The 23,464-nt window shown below is 41.4% G+C and overlaps 3 protein-coding genes across 4 annotated transcripts in view; 2 read left to right on the plus strand and 1 right to left on the minus strand.

Annotated features, from left to right (window-relative positions):
• LOC147010932 (uncharacterized) overlaps positions 1–3,835 on the minus strand; it is a 40,908-nt gene extending 37,073 nt beyond the window's left edge. The window contains exon 1 of one of the 2 annotated variants that reach the window (XM_085858873.1): positions 3,596–3,835. The gene's annotated coding sequence lies outside the window, so the exon portion shown is untranslated. The remainder of the gene's footprint in view (positions 1–3,595) is intronic. The other variant, XM_085858874.1, reaches the window with a different exon arrangement.
• A 5,185-nt stretch (positions 3,836–9,020) lies between these two features.
• LOC147010933 (uncharacterized) lies at positions 9,021–17,990 on the plus strand. Its single transcript, XM_085859827.1, has 5 exons — positions 9,021–9,256; positions 14,718–14,919; positions 16,247–16,389; positions 17,428–17,612; positions 17,820–17,990. The coding sequence occupies exons 1-5, from the start codon at positions 9,056–9,058 to the stop codon at positions 17,932–17,934; spliced, it is 846 nt and encodes a 281-aa protein (XP_085715953.1). The 5' UTR covers positions 9,021–9,055; the 3' UTR covers positions 17,935–17,990.
• Positions 17,945–23,464, plus strand: part of LOC147010934 (uncharacterized) — a 95,177-nt gene continuing 89,657 nt past the window's right edge. Inside the window, exons 1-4 of the mRNA XM_085859828.1 lie at positions 17,945–18,089; positions 20,421–20,652; positions 20,772–20,964; positions 23,248–23,374. Of these exons, the coding sequence (XP_085715954.1) occupies positions 17,945–18,089; positions 20,421–20,652; positions 20,772–20,964; positions 23,248–23,374 (697 nt within the window). The remainder of the gene's footprint in view (positions 18,090–20,420; positions 20,653–20,771; positions 20,965–23,247; positions 23,375–23,464) is intronic.

A 23,464-nucleotide genomic window follows, 5' to 3' on the forward strand; every position in this document is an offset into this window, starting at 1 on the left:
TTTGTATTTTATGCTAATTAGCCTACTTTAAAAAATTCAAACATTTTAATATTTTTTTTTGCCAACCTGGCTTGAATCTGGCAACACTTAAGCAATGTTTTTTTGACAAAAAACTGACGTGTGTGGTAATTACAAGGAAAGAAAATGGAAATTCTTGCATTTTTTTGAGACTTGTTGTCTCGAAGTCAAACTTAATTAATATGCAAATGAGCTAATGAGCTATTGAATATTAATATATATGATAATATAATATAATATAAGCCTGGTGTTGGCTTAGTGGTTAGGGCAGCGGCTTGGGATCCAAAAGGTCCTGAGTTCAAGCCCCGTTGGGCCACTGAATTAATACACACCAGGGGGTTGACTCAGCCTGTCATCCTTCCGAGGTCGGCGAAATGAGTACCAGTGTACTGGCCGCTGTATACCCCGGTTAAAATAGGTGTACCTTATCCCTGTGTTGTAAGAAGCGACCAGCGTTGCGTCAGGAAGGGCATCCGGCGTAAAACATGTGCCAAATCACTATGCGGATCATACGGATGATCCGCTGTGGCGACCCCTCACGGGAGCAGCCAAAACAAGAAGAAGAAGATATATATATATATATATATATATATATATATATATATATATATATATATACATATACTGTATGTGTGTGCAAAATTTTTTTATTTATTTTGTAATTCATTTTTTTTAACTGCACAAAAAGGTAAAACACTGGTGGAAAGAATAAAGAAAACACAAACACACACACACATACACACACACACACACACACACACACACACACACACACACACACACACACACACACACACACACACACACACACACACACACACACACATATGCATATATGTATTGATGTCTAGGCATGATCACCCTTCACTTAAGGCATGAAGACGTCGATGTACTTGAAAGAAAACTGTTTATTATATATCATATGTGCGTATGAAGAGCAAACACCAGGAACATATCTTTGACAAATGCTTATCTCACAATTGTCCTTTCTTCCAACCCAGGGCCAGTTGAGAGCAGCTGCCTTATATCCTTCAACAACCATGAATCAAGCAAGATAACGAGGAAGGAAAGCTACTCCCTCATGCTGCTCACAGCATTCTTTTGGCTTACTCAAGACTGACCCCATCTTTATCTCAACACACAGCATTTCAATGTTCCTTTGTGAACAGCAAGCAGGAATATACTTTGATTAGCTGTAAGAGAGTGAGTAAAGTTGGGTACAAACAAAGCTAAGAAGAAAAAGGTCCAAATCCCAACATATATATATATATATATATATATTTATATATATATATATATATATATATATATATATATATATTTATATATATATATATATATATATATATATATATATATATATTTATATATATATATATATATATATTTATATATATATATATATATATATATATATATATATATATATATATATATATATTTACATATATTTATATTTATATATATATATTTATATATATATATATATATATATATATATATATATATATATATATATATATATATATATATATATATATGATGGGTCAAAAGTTTTAGAACACCCCAATTTTTCCAGTTTTTACTAAAATTTAAGCAGTTTAATGCTTCAATGTACTTTGAAATTAAAGCACAGAACAAATAACAATTGCAGATAAAAAAGAAATCATGGAATCGTTTTGTTGAACAAAATTTAATCTAAATTTTTGACTCATCAAAGTAGCCACCTTTTGCAGATATAACAGCTGAACATACTCGTGGCATTCTTTCAACAATGGAAATCAAATATTGTTTGGAAAGTTCTTCCCAACACTGTTGCAGAAGTTCCCACAAATGTGTTGCACTTGTAGGTTGCTTTGCTTTCACACATCTGTCCAGTTCATCCCAAACCAGCTCGATGGGGTTTAAGTCTGGAGACTGTGCTGGCCATTCCATGATTTGAAGCCTACTGTCTTGTTCTTTTCTTCTAAAGTAGTTCTGACATCGCCTGAAGGTATGTTTTGAGTCGTTATCTTGCTGTAGGATGAACCCCTGACCAACTCGGCATAGACCAGAGGGTATTGCATGGCACTGCAAAATGCTGTGGTAGCCCTTTTGGTTCAGGGTGTCAGTCACTCTGTGCAAGTCGCCGACTCTGGATCCAGCAAAAGGGCCCCATATAATCATGCTTCCTCCTCCATGTTTGACAGTTGGTGTCACACACCAAGGAACCATCCTTTCACCGACTCGATGGCGTCCAAAAACCCTGCGTGGTGAAACGAAGATTTCAAATTTTGATTCATCCTTAAGACCTTCTTCCCGTTTTCAGTAGTCCACTGGTGGTGGGTGTTTCATGCCCCAGGAAAGCCTCTTTTTCTTATTTTGCCATCTTTGCAATGGCTTTCTTACTGCCACTCGATGTGTCAAACCTGCAGCTCGAAGTCTTCTCTTCACAGTTGAAACTGAGACTTCCTTACTTCAACCAGTGTTAAGCCGTGCTTGAAGCTGCTGTCTTGTGAGCCGCCTATCACCAAGCTGTTGACTCTCGAAATTTGTCTTCTGATTGTGTTGTGCCTTTGGGTCTGCCAGACCTCTTCCTGTCAGAATATCCTCCAGTTTCCAAGTGTCTTTTGATCGTGTAGGAAACTGTACTCACTGACACCTTGGCTTCTTTGCAATTTCTCCAAAGGAAAGACCTACACTTTAAAAAATTATAATGGTCTGTCTGTCTTCCTTTGTTAATTGTCTTTTTCTCACCATTATGATAGCAATATACTACTTCCTGCGGTGCAATATTGTCCAAATAATGTTTCATAGGATGTAGCAACACAGTCTGTTCCACCACTGCTTTTATACAGACAGAGGGTTTGCAACTAATCATCAAAAGTTGGGACACCTGTAGGAATTGTTTGCATCAACTTTCAAGGCTTAATTTACTTCAATTGTTGCAGAATATCTGCAGTTGCTAACCCATTACTTGTTCTCTGAAAAAGGCCTTTTTAACAACTCTGAAAGTTACATTATTTTTCAGTTTTTGGTAACCTAAACTTTTTTTTTAACCTCTGGCAGTTTACCGCTTAGCTTTGTACCATTTCAGGTTATTCACTGGACTTAAAATGCTTAAATTTTAGGAAAAAAACTGGAAAAGTGGGGGTGTTCGAAAACTTTTGACTGGTGGTGGATATATATATATATATATATATATATATATATATATATATATATATATATATATATATATATATATATATATATATATATGAATATATGTATACACACACATATAGACTCTACCGGTCAGAAGTTTTAGAACACCCCCATTTGTCGGTTTTGACTGAAATTTAAGCATTTTCAGTACAAGTCAACCAAAAGGGCTGCCACAGCATTTTTCAGCGCCATGCAATACCCTCTGGTCTTCACCTCGTTGGTCAGGAGTTCATCCTACAGCAAGATAATGACCCAAAACATACTTCCAGGCTATGTCAGAACTACAGTAGAAGAAAAGAACAAGACGGGAGGCTTCAAATCATGGAATGGCCAGCACAGTCTCCAGACTGTCGATGTCGATGGAAATGAATCATTCAGTCAGAGTACTCACCCTGCACAGCGAACAAAATTAATTAAAGACCACAGAGCGAGTCCTTCCGCTGCAGTCTGCACAACCCGTGCCTGTTGGTCCTCCTGAGTCCTCTATCCTGCGAACTCAAGCCTACAGGGAAATAGTCTCGAAGTTTAACAGACTGCTCAAGAGTACTGCTTCCGATGGTGGGAATTACAGTGGCGACTGCAACAACAACAACCCAGTTTCAATCCCAACACGTCATTTCTTGAAAGTCGAATGGGCGGGACGTTTGAGTGTTTTCGTCACCAATTCACAAGTTCGAGATGTGCAAACACCTTTAGCAAAGTAGAAAACTCCCAAAGCGCTTCACAACGAGGAGTTTAAACAAAAAGATAGCATCAGAAATTAATAATAATGGCATACCGTTGGGATGGGCAGAGAGAGAGAGAGAGAGAGAGAGAGAGAGAGAGAGAGAGAGAGAGAGAGAGAGAGAGAGAGAGAGAGAGAGAGAGAGAGAGAGAGGGGGGATGACAGACAAAGAGGGGTGGGAGGGAGAGATAGTAAGAGGAGAAGGTTGGAAGAGAGAGGAGAGGGAGAAATTCTGGCAGATGTGACGCAGTGTGACCACTCATTATTTTCATAAATGCCAAGGTGAGCCAATTAAAAAAAGCCAAGAATTCATAAGGTTTCAGAAAAGCGATGATAATAGAAAACCTATACACCAAGAAAACCAATTGAAAACCAAGACGCCAAGGTGAACAAAGAATAGCCAAGATGTTGTGAAAAAGCCAAGGAGTGGTCACACTGATGTGACATCCAGTTTAACGTCCATCCGAGAGATGACACACTTTTGATGAACCACCCTGCCTCTAAAACACCAGGATGACAGTTTATCGCTGGGTCGGAATTTGAACCCAGGCTAGACAGCTTAGAGCCAGGGTGCATACCTCTCGGCTATCCACTACGTTATCGTCATTACACTGCTGTACTTTGATCTGACACTTAAAAATTATATCTATTATATATTTGAGAAAGTTTGTGTATGTGTATGTCCATCTTCTCCTCCCAAACGGCTGCACCGAACCAGTTGCAAATTGGTCCACGTATGCAACTTTTCACGAGGAATCTGCTGCTGTGCATTACAGTTTGCAAGTGTGAGGCTTTCATGGCCAAAACTTGATTTAAATTAAAAAAAAAAAGTCGAAATTTACATTGAAAAAGATAGGCAATAAAAATGGATTGTTTTTCTCTCTCTCATAAACGATGACAGAGAGAGAGTTAACACAGTGTTATATTGTTGCGGGGGTGGACGTCGGCCGCGAGCATGACCGCGAGATGGAGCTCTAGCGTCGGCTCGACCGATCGCCCGGAATTCAGATCGTACTTCTTCGGAAAAGAACGGGTCCCTTTTTGGACCGTGAAGGGTCAATATTTCTACCACGTGGTACAGGGTTATTTGCCAAATCTTCAAAATACCGAGAGACCACGTGGCGATCTACCGAGTCTTCACATCCTCGATGGCTCCCGTACAGAACGTGCTGCTTAGCGTGCTCGTTCCGTGTGCGACCCGAGCGGTTTGATCGCCGAGTTCCGTCGGTCCAATTGTCCCGTTACAACAGCCAAGGTAGTGGCCTGCTCATTCCCCAGCACGCAACACGCTCAGTCAATGAAAGAATAGACGCGAACGAGCTGAAACATTGAACAAATGGGGGTTTATTTATAATGCAATAGGTGGGGAATGAGGAAAGCACTTAAGGGCAGAGCTAAACCGACTATTAAGAATTGCAATTTTAAACAGCATGAGCACTTATACAATTTACTACTTAAAAACGGGGCCCACGGGACACACACACGCACACACAAAGAATCGGACCAAATGGTCTTTAATTGGACCTCCAGCCCGGAGGACAGTCGGGCTGAAGATCAGGGTAGTCACGAGCGTCAGGGTAGTCAGGCTACCTGGTCACGAGCGCGCGGCTGGGTGTCCACTCCTTCCCGGAGCTCCGGTCACCGAAGGATGGACCAGCACAGCCGAACCCAGCTGAGGTGAGACGAGGTGATCGCCAAGTTCGCGATCATGCAGAGGAGGAGGAGGGCGACGACCAGGGCAGCGACCACTCACGACGACTGATCAACGACCACTGACGACAGGGACTACTGATGACCAGGGCTGACGACGACAAGGACTGTGGAAAATCTCTCTCCTTAGATGAGCCGTCTGTGCTCTTATTCCCTCGTCCCCCGTGGAGGAGGGGGGTGTCTCCGCCCTCCCCGCTTCTCCACACTGGATGGCTTTGTGCGCAGAATCCCTCATCGCCCTGTTACTGGCCAGTTTTGGTGCCCATGTTGCTCGCCGTCGCTCTCACTGGCCAAAACGGGCGGCAAGCCCTTCGATTGGCCAGGGGGTGTGGTGACATCACATGGACCGCCCCTCACACAGTCAGGGAAGTTCAATTGGCCGAGCGACGGTCACGTCACCCGATGCATCCCGGTTGGTCGAGATCCACCGCGATGCTCCTCCTTGAACTCCGCCCTCGTACGTGATCGAATGCATCGGGATAATGGCGTCGGTCAGAGTGAGGTGAAGGTGTTGCTGGCATTGATGGGGGTGTAGAAATGAACGAAAAGAAAACCTGACTATTAAAATAACTTCACAGCGCATGAACATTTATTTACCCATTAGACAAGGGACGGGAGCTATCTAAAAACACATACCGATATAATTAAGCTATAGGAACCTGGATGTCTGTGTGCTCATGGTTTCCAGATTCTCAACAATATATATATATATATATATATATATATATATATATATATATATATATATATGTATATATATATATATGTTGAGATCCAGGTGAGGTCCACAATGATTAAGATCAAGCTTTGTTCCCACCGATCTTGGTAGAGAAGGTTTTATTTCACATCAGACATATGCATATGGAGACAACAGGCTTTGAACACAATAGTCCACCCAGCCTAATCCTCTGGTGAGCTATCTTTCGGCACTGCCTTATATTCAGTTTACTGTGACCTCTGAATAACTGTGTGTCAAAGAGGATTTATTACCATTCATTAATTTATAGCATTCTCCTGTCAGTACTGCTGATAAGAGAGCACAGAAAGTGCAGAAACAACACCCTTGATTCCCTTAAAGAATTTTAAAAGGTAGCCTCCTACATGTTGTTGGGCCTTAGCAGTTCTGGGCAGTGATCCAACAGATTCCAGGTAGCCCAGCTGCCCGATCAGCAAGGCCATTTCAAACAGTCAACAAGACCAGCTGTGTTGTAACAGTGCCAGCCCTTTGGCTGGAAAAAAAAGTTCCTTGACAGTGCACAGATAAACATTGGGAAGATTTATCCTTTCCCCATTTCCAATTAACTCAAGAGATTTAACCAAACAATAGTAGACATGTTTGGTTGCTGTTAGAGTACATACAATTCCGGACATATATATATATATATATATATATATATATATATATATATATATATATATATATATATATATATATATTACATCTTTAAATCCACCAATGCCAACAAAACCCTCACTTCGCTCCTCCTTCCACTCTGCGGGCGAACAAGCGCTTCACCCGCCCAACTTTCACTTCACACCACGGAGCCATAACGCACGTGTTTCTGACTATGGCCGTGGGTGGAGCCCCCTCACCTCGGAGTTCTGACTCCGCCCCATCAAAAAAGAGTGTCTTCCCTGTCGACACTGGGGAAGGCAAAAGAGCCTCTCTCGGGGGAGGAGCACCGAGACGCCGACACGCCCATCCTCCAATCGCGGCTGGCCACCACGACACCTGAAAACGCCCCGTCCAATCCGAAGGCGAGTTACCCGAGAGCGGATCCCTCCACCCCACACGGGGGGGATAAGAAGGATCGTGAGCTGTATCTGGGGGGTTCCTTGGTTCTTTGGAGGTCGTTCCTTGCTTCTGGTCTGCTGGGCTCTCCTGGTCGTCGGTCATCCTTCGTGGCTGGCCGGGTCGTTCGTAGGATCCTGGCCGAGCTCGTTGGATTCTGGTTCGTGGGTTTGAGTCCCACCGTGGTGGGTTGTGTTGGAGCGCTCGAGCTGGGGATCCCTGTTCCCTTCCACGGACTCCGAGCTCCACAAGTGCGGGTCAGTAAAACCGCACGAGACGGCCAGGTACCCAACCAAACTCTAACCCCCAGCTTGCCTATCCTCCGCAGCTGGAGGGTCCGAATAAAGGCCAGTTGGCGCCATTTCTTTTTGGGTGTGTGCGTGTCTGTCTGTGGCCAGTCTTATAAGTAGAACTGCATAAGTGCCTTGCCTATTTTACATTGCATTTTAGTCGGTTTAACCCTGCTCTGTGTCTCCCTCCCTGATTATTATTTGTAAAATAAACCCTCTTGTTAAATGTACCAGCTCGTTTTCTGTGCTTTCTCTCATTGGCCGAGCATGGTTCGAGTTTGAGTTATAGTGAGGCCGATTGTGCCGTAAATTGTTATTTGGGCCGGCGCGGCTTTGGTAATTCCCGCTGGGTTATGCCGGATCCGAGTCGGTAACAGCGAGTCGGTTCGGACAAAGCCGGCTGAGGGTGTGGCTTCCCCGGTAGTTTAAATCGTGTGGTGACTTAGGTATTTTGGCTAAAGACGAATAACCCTACACGACGCGGTTGAAATATTGGCGTCCACGGTCCATGAAGCGACCCGTCGACTTCGGGGTTATCTGGGGTGACCACCTTCAATTCCGGGTGTTCGGTGGGAGACGGCCCAACTGCTCCATCTGGCGGTCGTTCTTCACTCTCGAACCTGGCACTACAACAATTGGTGTCAGAAGTGCAGATACGGACCCCTCCGCCTCCACAACAAAATTTATAGGACACCAACTACAACAATTGGTGTCAGGTGCGGGACAAGAACCCCTCCGCCTCCATAGAGAAATTCACAAGATTCGGTTTAAATTATTCTCAACACGAATCATGGCGGGCCAAGACGGGCTGGATTAGGTGGGTTCAGACCTACGCTTAGGGTAATCCATGGTCCAGGACGACACCTCAATGCAAGAAGAAGCACCTCCCCCCCCTCCCCCCCGCGATCGGACCTAGAGGTTGTAATGGGCATGGGAGGGGTGGCTATGACCCCCCCTCCCCTTCCGTCAAATCCCCCCGACCCCTGGCGGATCTGCGCCCGACTGAGGTGAATCAGCTTCGTCAGGGTCATTTGACATGTGCCGATTCCTGGAGATAATGCAAAACATGATGATAGACATGAAGAACGAAATTAAATTAGGTCTCATTCAGCATTGTACGTGCTGTGGTTGACGTTTACCCTGTTCAGATGCAATCGGACAACTTCCGTGTGTGTGTGTGTGTGTGTGTGTGTGTGTGTGTGTGTGTGTGTGTGTGTGTGTGTGTGTGTGTGTGTGTGTGTGTGTGTGTGTGCATGTGTGCATGCGTGCATGCGCGTGAGCACGTGTGTAAAATTTCGCCTATATTATTTTATCAGGATTCTGCTATAATCCTCGATGTCTTCATTCATGTATGCAGACTTGGGAGAACGACAGACCAATCTTTGTGTCCTTCATCCCGCACTGCTCCTTGACCTGGACGCCACAGGGCTGTCCCAGATGTGGTGCCTGCTTGAGCAGCTACAGGTTCGGCACATCACACCTCACGAAGTCGTTGAGCATCATGTCATTCCCGAATTCAGGAGTGGTGCCTGGAAGGTCAGCTTGCAGTTTCGCTACCCTTCCGGTTAATGATATAGCTGATTAAGACATGGAAAATGTTATCTCCTACATTTAAGATGTATGAGGCAATGACCATTATGACTATTTTGAAAACTGTAGAAGTGGAAATTTTTACGTGGTTAAATTTTCGCACTGAGCGACATGAAAACGTGTTCACTTGTTTTTAATTTGGCAGAGCAGTCACAAGACACATGACAATCTTCGCGATGCTAACCATGTGAAACCACAGCGAACGTTTACATTGGAAGAAAATACAGCCAGTCCTCTTTTAACGTTGTAATTACGTTCTTGAAAAGTGCATCTTTAACTGAAATGACTTGTCCCAATGCGAATCCTCAATATATTCAGTTGTAAAGTCCCCATAACAATTAGTGTAAATGGGGGGGGGGGGGTGGGGGTGGGGGTGGTCAGGTAAGAGGGAAAATATTTTATAGTCAGACAAAAGACATCATTTAAACATAGAGTACAAGTTTTAAATAATTTGAGACAAACAATTGAATATCATCATCTCCAGTTGCTTTTTTCTCATATCTTGTTGCTTCAGATCTTCATTGGTTCAGATCTTCCCCGTATGATTGCAAAGGTTGTGTGACGTCGGCTTCTTCCACCCCATCAAAACCCACTTTATTGGCCAAGCTGACGATAACTTTCTTTATTAAAATGAGGAAAAACATTCATTTGGTACTAAATTAGAGGTAAAATGACTTTATAACGGAATGGTGAACGACTTTAAACCAGGATATTCTTAATACATCAGACTTGATAACAAAACAATGTCAACTCGGACAATGTTAAACGAGGACTTGCTGTCGCTTGCATTGTAACCAGAACTAAACTGAAGAGAAACAGGGTTCAAACTAGAACGACAATCTTCGACGTTGCGACGTCGCCAGATTTGCCTCTGCCCACATTATTACATCATTATACATACTTGTACCAAGTTTGATTTAAATCCCTGAACCCAGATTTAAAATTGTGATGAATTTAAAATTCAATTAAAAAATATTAAATAATTCTGGCTGCCAAACAATGCGTCCGATCATGTTGAATTTTAAAACATATATTCCACATGTATACTAGATCATAATTGTGGCGTTTCATATCGATTGATGAAGCGGTTCAAGAGAAAGATTTTTTGTTAAGGTTTTCTTTCAAACCAATATGGCTTCCAGATCATGTGACCTATTAATTTTTCATGAATACCCAGGTATCCCCAAGGTTTGGGGAACATATAAGTGAAGTTTCCCCTCGATCTGTCAAGCCATTCTGGAGAAGAAGATTTTAAAATGGTTATTCTTCAAAAATATCTTAGCTCCCAAACCTTGTGATCTATGATGTCAAAGGTGGAGAACTTTTTGTTCCGAATGGATAGGGAATCATAACTGTAAAGTTTTGCTTCGATCTATTCAGCCATTACAGAGAAGATTTTTGAAGGTTTTATGTTTTAAAGAACATGGCTGTCGAACCACATGACGGATGACGTCATCAATTTTTTGCCAATTATAATTTAGCCCTAGATGACCCTCAAAATTTTTCATACTGATAGGATAAAGCCTTTCACATGTGCAATTATGACGTCATAACGAAGCCATTTATGACATCATCAAAAAAATCACACTTTTTTTCCCATGCGGAGTACTTCACTTGTCAAGTTTCAAGTTTTATTCCATGGAGCAGTTTTGAAGATACAGAGGTCCAAAGTTTTTCCTTTTTTCCAACATGGCTGCCACACCACGTGACCTATGACGTGATAATTATCACCAAAACATTCTGCATTAGTAGTCGCGTCCATGGTGAAAATTTTGTGAAATTTCTGTGCTGGGAAAAAAATAGCCAGGCCGCCCCGCTTCGACACAACCCTGCTTTGATTGGACAGCTGACCCACGACGTCCTCCATCAAATCAAATTTAGATCGGGTGGCCAATCACATCTTTGGAGTTTCACATTGATCGGATAAGGTTTTTTGTCCAACATGGCTGCAAGACCATGTGATTGATGATGTTGAAATTTTCAATATATACTCCCTATGCCGAGTGGATCATATTAAAAAAACATTATTTCTCTGAAACCACTCAGCCTTTCGATGTGAGGCTTGGTGGTGGTGATCCACTTTTAAGGAAAGAATTAAACAGTTATTTTTCTGAAACCATTTAACCTGTCAATACTATACTTTGCAGTTATGATTCACTGCGCTTGCTGCATAAATTTGACTTTAAAATGATGTCATCCATCACGTGATCTGACGAATGAAAAAATTATATTTCCGAAACTGCTATAGTGATCGATGCAAAACTTTGCAGTTGTGATCCACTGCCCTTGTTCCATGTAACGCAACATGTTTCATGTTGATCTGTTAAGCAGTATTGGCGAAAAAGTTTTAAAATTTTGGGTTGTCAAACTAACACGGATGCCAAACCAAGTGACCTATGGTATTGAAAATTTGGACTCCACCCATGATTTGGTAGAGGATCACGTGTGTGAAGCTTTCCTTTTTATCGGATAAAGGTCGTTTTTCTATCCTCTATGGCTGACGCACCACGTGACCTATGATGTCATTTCCACACTGTATGCAGCTGTATTGTTTGATATTTGGAAAATTTCGCTTTGATTGGATAAGCGGTTCCAGTGAAAACATCATTTAATATTTTTCTTCAATCAAATATGGCCACCGAACCACGTGACATCAATTATTCTTTCTCATCTTAGTATCCCCAAGGCATGGTGAATTGGTGTGTTGTTTCCCCTCAATGTGTCCAGCCGTTCTGGAGGAGATTTTTGAAGGTTTTAAGGTTAATCCAAGATGGCTGCCAGACCATGTGACCTATGTGATCATTTATGTGCAGTTTCACTTTGATCTTTAAAGCAGTTCTGGACAACAAGATATTTTTTTTCCTTTTTTTATTTAAAAAAACAAAAAACAACATGGCTTCCCAACCACATGACCGATGACATCATAAATAAATTTTTCTGTCAACCAATCTATCCCTAGATGAACCTCACAAATTTTCATACTGGTCGAATGCATCGTTGTACATGTCAAATTTTGACTGGGATACCACTTTAACGATGACGTCACAGTCAAATCACTCTTATTCCCCATGCAGAGTAGTTGTCAGGTGCCAAGTTTCAATTTTTTTCTATGTTGCGGATTAGGCGATACAGAAGTCCAAAGTTTTTTTTCCTGTTTTTCGAACATGGCTGCCACCTTACGTTAACTATAACATCATAATTATTGAAAAAATTCTGCATGAGTAGTCGCATCTATGGTGAAAATTGTGTCAATCGGGTAAGCGTTTGCAGAGAAAACAGAAAATTCACGTGGAAATCCGTTCGGACGGACGGACAACCTGAAAACATAATGCCACCGGCGACTTCATCAGTGGAGGCATAAACATACTTAATTATAAACTGAGGTTTACAAACCTAGTAAAAATAATATGGAACCAATGAAGCACTGTACAATAGCAATTAAATACGGAATGCAAAATACGACAGGAAAGTGCAGTGAAGCACGAGTTGTGTTTCAAAGAGTTAATTGAATGAAGAGATAAGCAAATTCATGGTGTCCTGGAGCATTGGAATTTTTCTTCATTCCAATCTGTGGCCTCAACATCGCTGTCTCCACAATCTTGTGTGAGACTTTCTTCCATACGAGCTTTCAATATTTCCTCGTTAGCGGCATGGACAGACGGTGCATCAAGCCCTGCTTTTTAACCAAGCTTGCAGGTTTCGTTAAGCATTGAAGCATGTCCACTTTTGAAATTGGCTTCAAATATTGAAGCATTTTACATGGAATTATGGATGTTGAAGTACAGAACTGTAGTGGTGAACCATGTAGACCTCCGCCATGCATTGTGATCAAGCACGTTGCTCGCAACTCACTTCGGCATGACTGGTAACCGTTTGCTTATGGCACATGCATTTTTTTTCCTGCGATCTGGTACTATAGTTTCTCTAAAAAAGGCAAATATATTCACGTGTTGTTAAATTCTCGCTTCTCTATTGTAGCACAAAGTGTGCAAAAATGTATGTAGTGTGAAAATTTCCACTTCTACTGTACTAGTTAATTTTGTTAATGAGGTGTCTTTCCTAACATATACAATATAATGTGTTATTATGGACTAGCATATACCCGTGCTCTGCACGGAGTTGAATGGGTGGCAAAAGGTGGATGAGGCATAATAGTTGATGTTATGCGAAGCTAGGGAGGGTGTCATTAGGGATGGGATGCACTATGGTTACCTGTCATTAGGGATGGGATGCACTATGGTTACCTGTCCTTAGTTTTCTAAAGAACCTCCCTGTGGATGACATTTTGGGTGAGTGTCTTGTTGCTGAATAGTCATTGTGAGGAATTATTGTCCACTTTGATAGATATATAGGAGAAAACTCTTGCACGTGAAAATGAAACATATAGTTGGCCATGGGAGAACACGGGGGCTGGGAGCAACATTCCGAGTTTGTCAAATTTTTGGCCCTGGGATTTGTTTATCGTCATCAAGTATGCGAGTCTGACTGGAAATTGCATCCTCTGCAGTGTGACTGGAAGGTTGGCGTCTGATGGGGCAAGTTTAACATGATATAGGCCGAGCCTGAGACTAAACAGCAGCAGTGGAGGGTGACCGAGAATCAGGATGCAAATTTCAATGAACGGCCCTTTTTGGCGCCAATCCGATGATCGAACACCGCTGGACGCTTTAATTTGAAGATCACACACGCAAGACACAACACAGGTAACAATGGCGGTTGAGAAACGTCAAAATACGCGCAGACATTAACAGAAATAATATTTTTTTTAAATAAATCTTTCCTTTAAATACAAAGTTTCTTGTGACATTTTTTGTGTCAAATTCACCTTCTGAGGTAGTCAGCATGTGCAGAAGAGGGTTTTACATTGCAGACGCTGTTTTCTAGGAGTGGCATTACGCCTCTCGGCGGTGACAGTCTGTCAACGACAGACGTAATGACGTCAGCGAATGACCGATGATGCCATGACGTCCTTACGCCTCTCAGCGGTGACATCACACGTCGCCATGTAAACGAATGTAAAACGAAAAGTGTTTATTCTGCTTCAGAGTTGAAAATTGACTATTGCCACTATGTGCGATGCGCTCTTACAGGTACGAAGTTTCTTTCAGTCCAGGTCACAGTACCGAGAAAAACGTGACGCGACCGCAAGGAGGAGCACAAAATTGGTCCTTCAGTATTAATATATAGTTATTACTACATTGGATTATGAAATTTCAATCTATTTTTGGTTGTCCGACCTTTTTTCTTTGCTTTTGCGTTGCAATTTTGTTTCCCTCATGTGACCTTTAATTGAGCTTGACATTTAACGTGGGTGGAAGCATATCCATCGACACATTTGCATAAAATTCCACTTTCTAATTTTCTTCAAAAACATTTTGTTGCTTCTCTTTGATTTCTGTGCCTGTAGGAAAAACCAAAGGCTCTTGTCCAAATCTACCTGAGGTACCTCGAGTCACAGTGGGAAAGCGACGAGTCTGTCTGTGACATGGAAACGCTGCGTGGCATCCTGCCTGTCATGACAAACTGTGGTTTTCGCTGCCCGGCAACTGAGAGTACCTACTTCACTCCAAAATACCTCAATCAGGTGGAACTTGCTTGTGATCTACCAGGTTTGTTACAGATATATTGCAACATGATTTTGTTTAAACTCATGCGTTGTTTGGCCTTCTTATTCAGAATTGCTCTGGAAAGTTAAGGAATTCTTTGGAGAATCACCACACATTATCCAAGCTTTTCATTTCTTCTTCTTCTTTCGGCTGCTCCCGTTAGGGGTCGCCACAGCAGATCATCCGTATGATCCGCATAGTGATTTGGCACATGTTTTCCGCCGGATGCCCTTCCTGACGCAACCCTGGTCGCCTCTTACGACACAGGGATATGGTACACCTATTTTAACCGGGGTATACACCGGCCCAGTGCACTGGTACTCATTTCGCCGACCTCGGAAGGATGACAGGCTGAGTCAAACCTTTCAAGCTTTTCAATTATACTTTACTTTTTTTTTGTTTTTTTCTGTTTGACTTTTTATCTTCTTTTTTTTTGTATACATTGTCGAGGCGCATATGAGAGCTAACACACAACGCACAACAAGGGGGGCAATGAGACAAGAGGGGCGTGGAAAGGACAAAACAGTGAGGAACAGAAACATTCGGAGATTTTTGAAAGGGAGAGGGATGGGGTGGGGAACACGGGGTATACAAGATGGACATTACGGGGACTTTCAGGAACTTACACGACAGGGGACTCTCAGGACAAATTATTTTTTTATTATCAAGATCGATGTTAAAAATCAATTTTCTGCTGTTTGTGGGACATTTAGTCAATTGAAGTATTTCCTTTTTACTGTAAAATGTTATGAAATAGTTTGTGCATGACAAGATGCAGAGTTCCACATACTGGATGCTTCTTTTCTATTTTTGAATGTTTTGGAGGATGGAGATTATATTTCATAAGGTTGCCTATATACATACATACACACACACATACACACACACACACACACACACATACATATATATATATATATATATATATATATATATATATATATATATATATATATATATATATATATATATATGTGACATTCTGTACAAGGGGCAAGGCTCGTGGAAAAACTAGAACTCTGAACGGATCAGGACGCTAAAGAACATAAGAGACAGTTGAGCGAGTGGGGGGACACCAACAGCAGGGTTTATGGACAAAATAGAGGGAGACTGACAAATTATGAGTCTGGGGAGAACAGATGGTGTGGACAATATGGATACAGAAGCAAACTCTCAGGAAGGAAAGCCTGGAATTTTGGAAGGAGGTGGGCTGGGGGGGGTGTTGGGGGAGAGGGAAGGTGGGATTGTCCAAGTTAAATCGGCAAGTTGCTTTGTTCAATTATGGGAACCAGTCTCTCGAAAATGCATTTAACGTCATGTGTATTTTCAGGTGCGGACTGGGCCTTGGTAGATGATGGATACGCCAAGAATCAGAAGGAGGGGAAGAATTGGCGAAGATTTTTGGAAATACTTGGGGTCCGGGATCTCCCAATTGTACACAAAATGCGCCTGAATTACACAAAGAGTGACTTGGTAAGAGAGTCCCCTTTTCCTAAATATCCTCGGAAATTTGAAATCCAAATTTTCCATCCTACCTTAGCAGTGGATCGCTCCGTGCAAGATGTGAAATATTTAGCAACGATGTTAGGGCAGTCACTCTGAAGCACAATGTAGCATGAAGATAAACAATAACTTCAGTGGAACTCCATTGCAGTTTTTATTATGAGTAGCATGATCAATTATCAACACTCTGTCGTCGTCATTATAAGTCACACTAGTACTTTATATGCTGGTCATGAGGTTATATTGTACGATTAAGAGCTCAATTCAATTTCGTACTGCAAAATTCCACTACGACAAATCAAGTACTACAATTATAGTGACCAGTCACTTCGTAATAACCAATCCACACTTTACGACAAGCAACACAATGATGATTAAAAAATAATTCCACCAAGCTTGGGAAAACACCCCACAGTCTTCTTTTTTTCTTTTTGTTACATCACAAGTTAAATCTCAAAGCACTTTACAAAGAGAAAAAGTAAAGAAAATATAATTAATTAAAAGTGACTGTGCAAAGCTCTGGGATTTTAAGAGATTAGAAAATCATAACAGATGAGGTTGTGCAGATTTTAAAAGGTAACGAGTTCCACAGTTCACTAACTGGCAGGATATTCCCTCTGATGGATCGTGGTTTTCTTGCACGGTTGTGAGGTACGATTCGGTCAGAGATGTAGGAAGGGACCCATTTGTGTTTAATTTTAAAGGATATCAGCAAACCTATCCGTTAGATCACTGGGAGCCAGTGAATTGCTTTGAGAGTCCACACTCTGAACTTGGAAGCCATAGTCTGAATGAATTGTTGGAGCTTGAGAGAAGAAGCAGGCAGGCCTGCATGCTAACAGTGAGTTGCTGTAATTCACATGCGCTTTTGAGCGAGTACACCAGAGTTTGGTGTGCTTTAATGCTCTTGTTCAAATGCGGGCGGTCTTCATTTCTATCTTCAGTTGTGTACACTTTTTCAGATTGATTATTGGTTGTGTTGTGTTGTTGTTTTGTTTTTTTCTACAGGAAGGAACTCCTTGGTCAGCCATTTCCAAGACTTTTCCAGATACTGCTGATGGATCATATGTTGTTGAGGATCATGTGTGCTGTGAGGTGTTTTCCCTGATCACCAATGATGAGCTAAGTATGGATCAGAAGTGGAAGCAGCGAACAAACCTCTTGCTCCACTTGAACAACAACTGGGATAAAGGGTAAGGTCATCGGTCATTTTGTGACATCATACACAATGAGAAGGAAACTATGTGTTGAGGTGTTAACACTGTATATTGATTGATGGTGATAAGTGAAGTATTCCTGCCAACTCATGTTGAGAAGCCTGTTATGAGCTTTTCTTATTCACAGTGTTGTTGCTGATCTTTCTTACCAATGGCTTTATATTTCCTCTTTGTCGGTTTCAGAATGAGGTACTCGCAATACAAGGCTGCACAGGTATTGGACACGTATGGACAGAAACTGAGAGGTCCAATCTTCCTTTTTTCTGCACCTGGCATCCATGCATTGGGTTCCTGCTAAGACACCAGACATGGATCGACCAGGGTACTTGACCAAGGGTTTCTGCGCTGCTCAAGATCTCTACATGGACTTGCAGGAGCTGAGCGAGCTTCTTGATTGCCACGTGCCCTACGTGGCAATAGCACTTCCTGCAAGCGATCTGCATCATGCTCTCGGTGGGATATTGTTAACCATGAGTGTTTATCGGTATCGTTTTATTCAAATATTATAAATGGGTCATGTCTTTCACACACAACTGCTGTTCAAGTTGTTAGCTGAGGAATCACTGTATTTTGTTTTGTTTCTTATTTATTTATTGCTATATTTTCCCACTGTCTCTGTCATCTCTCTTTGCTAATCTTTGGTATATCTTTCAGCAAAACTATCCACTTTGTTCGGCCTTTAGATTAAACAAGCCCTTGATGAATCACATGGCATACTTTTGATATTACTCAGTGTTTTCAGCATGAATGATGTATATTTTTCAACTCCTTATTCACAGAACTAGTTTTGCTTATTCAAAGTAAAAGCTTTTGCAAAGTTGTGATGCTGTGATAGCAATGGCAAACCAACCAGTATAGCCCTCGCCAATAAGCTGCTTCAGCAGCACCAATGCTCTGTAAAGATGATGGTATGGTACATCAAATAAACATATGTACATGTAACATAAATCTGACAGTGGGTTGAAAAAAACTTTTTTTTTAATCCATGATGGAAGAAACTTTGCCATGTAAATGCTGTCCTTGGGTTTCATAATTTTGCTTGTTCCAGGCATGGTTACCACCGAAGAATGGAAGGCTTAGCTTAAACATAACATTCTTTCTGAATAATTGTGGAAAGGGTTATTATTGTGGAAAGAAATGCGACCATTTCTTTGTCTATTTTTTGGGGATATGGAGTGAAGGCTCGTGGAAGAGCAGCAACACAGAAAGGATCGGGACACAACATAACAAAAGGAACAGGAGAAAGAGAAGGGTGAAATACCAACAGCAGGGCCTTGGGAGGAAATAAACGGAGATGGACAAGGGATGTGTGGGTAAGATTGAGGGTTGAGGGAGAATGTAAGGGGTGGTTAAGATGGATCCAGAAAAAAAATTGAGGGGGCGTTGGTTAACGGGTGTAGAAAAGATCATGGTTTTGGCCGGGGGATGATGAGTACCACCAGCCCCAAGGGAAGAACAGTACCCTACCAAGCTGTGGATAAATCCTTGTAGGTGGATAGGAGTTCAGATGTCTGTCAAGGAAGAATCTGGGGGGTTGCTGAGTTGGGACAAAGCTGGAAGGGTGCAGGGTTGTGGCAAAGCTGGAGGGTGTGGAGCTGTTGTGAGGCTATGCGGTGCTGGGCTGGGGCGAAGCTGAACAAGGGGAAAGCTGATGGGAATGAGGTTACTGCATGGAGGGGTTTGACACTGAATGGACGTGATGGGGAATTTATTGTCGTGTGTAGACAACTTCCACAAAATGGACGTCTCAGGTGACACACTTCGTGGGTGGGGTGGTAAAAATGTTTTTGGTAGAAGGCATGGATGAAAATGGGGATGTAATGTAGGTGTAATCGGAGGCTGGATGAATCCAAGCATTCAGGAGTGAAGAGGTTTTGGGAAATGAGTTTTGTGCAAAACAAAAGGAAGAGGTTTTGATGATTATGAATAATGAATGTGTTGTTCCTGATGTAGTAATAAGAAGAGTAAGGCATTTTACACTTTTTGAAGTGTTTTTTAAGTGTTGTTAAAATCTTTTAAAGGAAGAAACGTTTTATTAATTGACGATTTGGTTTGAGGGTATTGTAAAAGAGAGGGGTTAGGGAATGAAGGAGTTACTGCGCACAGCAGGTTGAGTTCGGTTTTTTTTCTGATGATGATGATGGTTTTTTTGCTCTTTTTTATTTTTAGTTTTTTGTTGGAATGAGGAGGGAAAGGGATTAAGCTGAAGGATCTGAAGTCACAATACCTGGGATAAAAGGAGAACAGATGAAGCACGTGTGATCAAAAATGGAGGCAGAAATGATATCCCGACTCGCACGGCCCTTCACGAGTAGGTCGGACTTTACCAGGGATGCAACCTCGATTATTCAACACTCAATATTTAAGATGGATAAAAAAAAAACGTTTGGTCCATAATAAGATACGTTTTGGCACAGAAAATTAGATGAAAACACGATCAGCAAAGCAGGAATTAAAATAAAAGATAAAATGTATCTGTTCCAGGAAACTTGGCTTTGATGAACTGCAAAGAGGATCTGATGTCCACGTGCAGCAAATCCCGAACCGGAAGTCTTATACAATGCTATGTTGATACCAAACAGCTTCTTAAATGTGGAGAGTAACCTTTTCTTCAACATAGTATGTCCAGAAATAGACGACAACATTGGCACACAATGGCCTGTTGTTTTCAACATATCTTCAGTGGACAGGGTGGTTGGCTAACTCAAGGTGTGAAAAATGGTGATTGCATTGTTTTTATTTATTTGACATGTTTTTGCATTGTTTCTTGTCAACCTTACCCAGGCATCCGGACTACCATTTCATTGGATGAGGTGCTTAAGCTCTTTCAGTCATGGTGCTTGGGAAAAGGTGAGGAAGGAGGAAAAGTTGCTGGGCAGAAAGGTGCTGCATTCAAAACTAAATATGGGCACATTCACAAGGTGTATGATTACCTGTGCAAAAACTGTAGTCAGCAACAGCTCAAGGACCTTTTCAACTACAACCCTGCTATATTTCTTCCAGATTCATCCATCAGGTACAAACACTACACAGAGTACAACACTGATCTATATTTGTTTATTTTCAGGTTACCTTTCACATCATCGTGAAGCATCATTTTAAAACGTAAGTAATCTTTTTGCGTTTTCTTTGCAGGAAGTACGACAGAGACGAACATGAACTTTTGTCAGGACATTTCTACAATCTAAAGGATGTGTGCTGGAGTGACCCGACTAACATGTTCCACCATTATAACATGTTGATAGTGGAGGGGTCATCTTTGCAGAAGTTAAACACCATTTCATCATTCTATAGTGTGTGGCCAGAGATTTCCTTTTATTTGAAACAGGTAGCACTTTTTTCTTACAACTTCATAAACATTGTTCATACATTTATTGTTTCATTAAAATGCTGTCATTGGTTGAGCTTCCAAACATCTCTATGGGTTTCTGCCATTAAAATAATGGAAATTACTGATAAAATGTGTGAAATGCCCGGATAAACATCAGCAAATTTTATTTTAATTGCACGCCTCAAAATCCTCAGTTCCCCAGGTTTAAAAATATGATGATTTGCTATTAACCTCATCTATCTATTAAAGTATCTGGATTTCTCCATCCTCCTGTCCATCCCTTTGTCTGTCACGTTCTTTTCACTGGAACATCATTACGGATAGCGATAGGCTCAGCCTCTATGGACGTGCACGTCATCTTGGCATCCGGCACTCAACCTGTCCCATTGATTCGCTGATGGCAGTTGAACACCATAACCTGTATATCTGACTCTATCTGACTGTTGGACATCCGTAGGCGACAGGCTGAATGCCAGCCGTGAGGCGTCAGAATGGTGGATTTTGTAAGACAGCGATACGTCTCACGCGAGGCTAGATCTTTATGGCGGTGTATTAATCATAACTTGATGAGAAGCTGTGTATTATTTCAGAAACCACTTTTCATAACTGCAAACAAGCCATAACTAAACTAGCGTACGTTTCTTCACAGTATCGTTATCATAATAATAATAATGTAACGTTAATGATAATTGTCAGGTGTGTATGTCAGGTGGTGGCCCCATTTTATCCATATTTGAACATTTGACTCATTTTAACCTTTGGCAATTGCATTAATCAGGTGTCTGGATTTAAAACATTGTCCTGGCTGCTTCAAATTGTGTTTCCAAGCCTTTTGCCTTCGCTTTACAGTTTGCTTTAACATGTGTTCAAATGTTTCACAAGCAAGCCAGCCGATGTCCTTGCCAGAGCAGTTTTGCAGGCTTGTTTGTGAATTCCAGTGCGGAGTGACAACAAAGGCTGGAGAACTACAAAGGGTTTGCTTCTGTCTATGAATATGTGCCTGCACTCTCTCGCTGTCCGAACCGTGAGAAAGATGCTGTTTATTGCTAATTCTCCCGAGGGCCGTAGGGAGGGGGGAAAAGCCCACTTGCCCAGTTGTTTCTTTCTTTGCTTGCTTTCTCCACCTAGGAATAGGTTTTATATAAATATATATATATATATATATATATATATATATATATATATATATATACATTTTGGAATATGATTTGTCAGTGTGATTCTGAGGCTTGACCACTGTTGGTTCGAGTCCTGCACCACATTCCGCATGCGTTGTGTCCCAAATAAACCGCATATTCGAGTATCCTCAGTTTACTCACCTCAATTCATGGCCGGGATTGAAGGGTCTTCACAATAATGATAATCAATTCACAGTGTTTGTTTTCGTGAGATGTATAAACAATGTGTATTTTTTGTTCTGATTGTCACTTTTGTTCACCATCCCAAAGCATAAATGAGAACAAACTTGATGCATTTTTGCAACTTGAAAAAGAAACCAAAACAAACAAAAAAAACGACTCGATGTCTGATCCCTTGGAAAACAAATTAATCAAATTGTTTTTTTTGGTGAATAAGTGTGCGTATTACTAAAATTACCACTGGGTTGCTCGCAGTAAACAAAATGTTTCTGGCATATTAAAAAAATTGCAAATCTTGACTGTCATTAAACTGTATCACTGTACAGTAACATGTACAAGGTATGTTATTCAACTACCATGGGCAAAGTGATGGGTTCAGTGCTAGTACTTCTGAAAGAGGTGTTTACTGAGCCAAAGGATGAAGCAATCCTCTGGGGATGACTGACTTGCATTTTTGAAAACTGTCAATCCCTTCAGACCAGCAAAACATCCTTCAGGACAGCAACTTTAGAAAGCTACAAATGATTAATTGGATGAGAGAGGCATTGGCCTGCAACCATTTTCTTGTTGGGCAAAGTCTTGATTGTGCAAGACGATTGTGTGGGCAATATTAACTCGGATGTCTCTCCTATTTTATAATGTGACGGTTTTTGGCTTATGGAGGAGTTAAACGACAAAGGGTATGGGTTTACAAGATACTAAAGGGTATGGGTTTACAAATTATTAAAGGGTATGGGTTTACAAATCTACTGAAGGTTAAGTGTTTGCTAACTACTAAACCCCCAATGCCTCTCATTCTTTAGCCATGTACTTCACCTCTTGGGATCATGAACGACTCAAATGAGGACTGTGTTTGTACTATGTGATTGGTGTGTTTTATTGCAATACTTTCATAAAATTATTTTATTTTGGACTGTCACAGATATTGGACGTGCCTGCAATGCCGAGCATGAAGAATTATGTGGACCTGCTGTGCTTGATTACTGAAAACAGCAAGCTGCCTAATATGGACGTCCTTGACGATGTTTTCCACATCTATGTCATTCTCGGTAAATTTTACTCTCCCAATATTTCTTCCAGATAATGCGGAGGCTTCAAAGTCCGTTTCTTTTTTTAATAACTTATTGCATAAAACAAAC

This window comes from Eptatretus burgeri, chromosome 16 (assembly GCF_056783735.1).
Source record: "Eptatretus burgeri isolate ZD-2024b chromosome 16, Ebu_testis_v1, whole genome shotgun sequence".
Classification (NCBI taxonomy): Eukaryota; Metazoa; Chordata; class Myxini; order Myxiniformes; family Myxinidae; genus Eptatretus; species Eptatretus burgeri.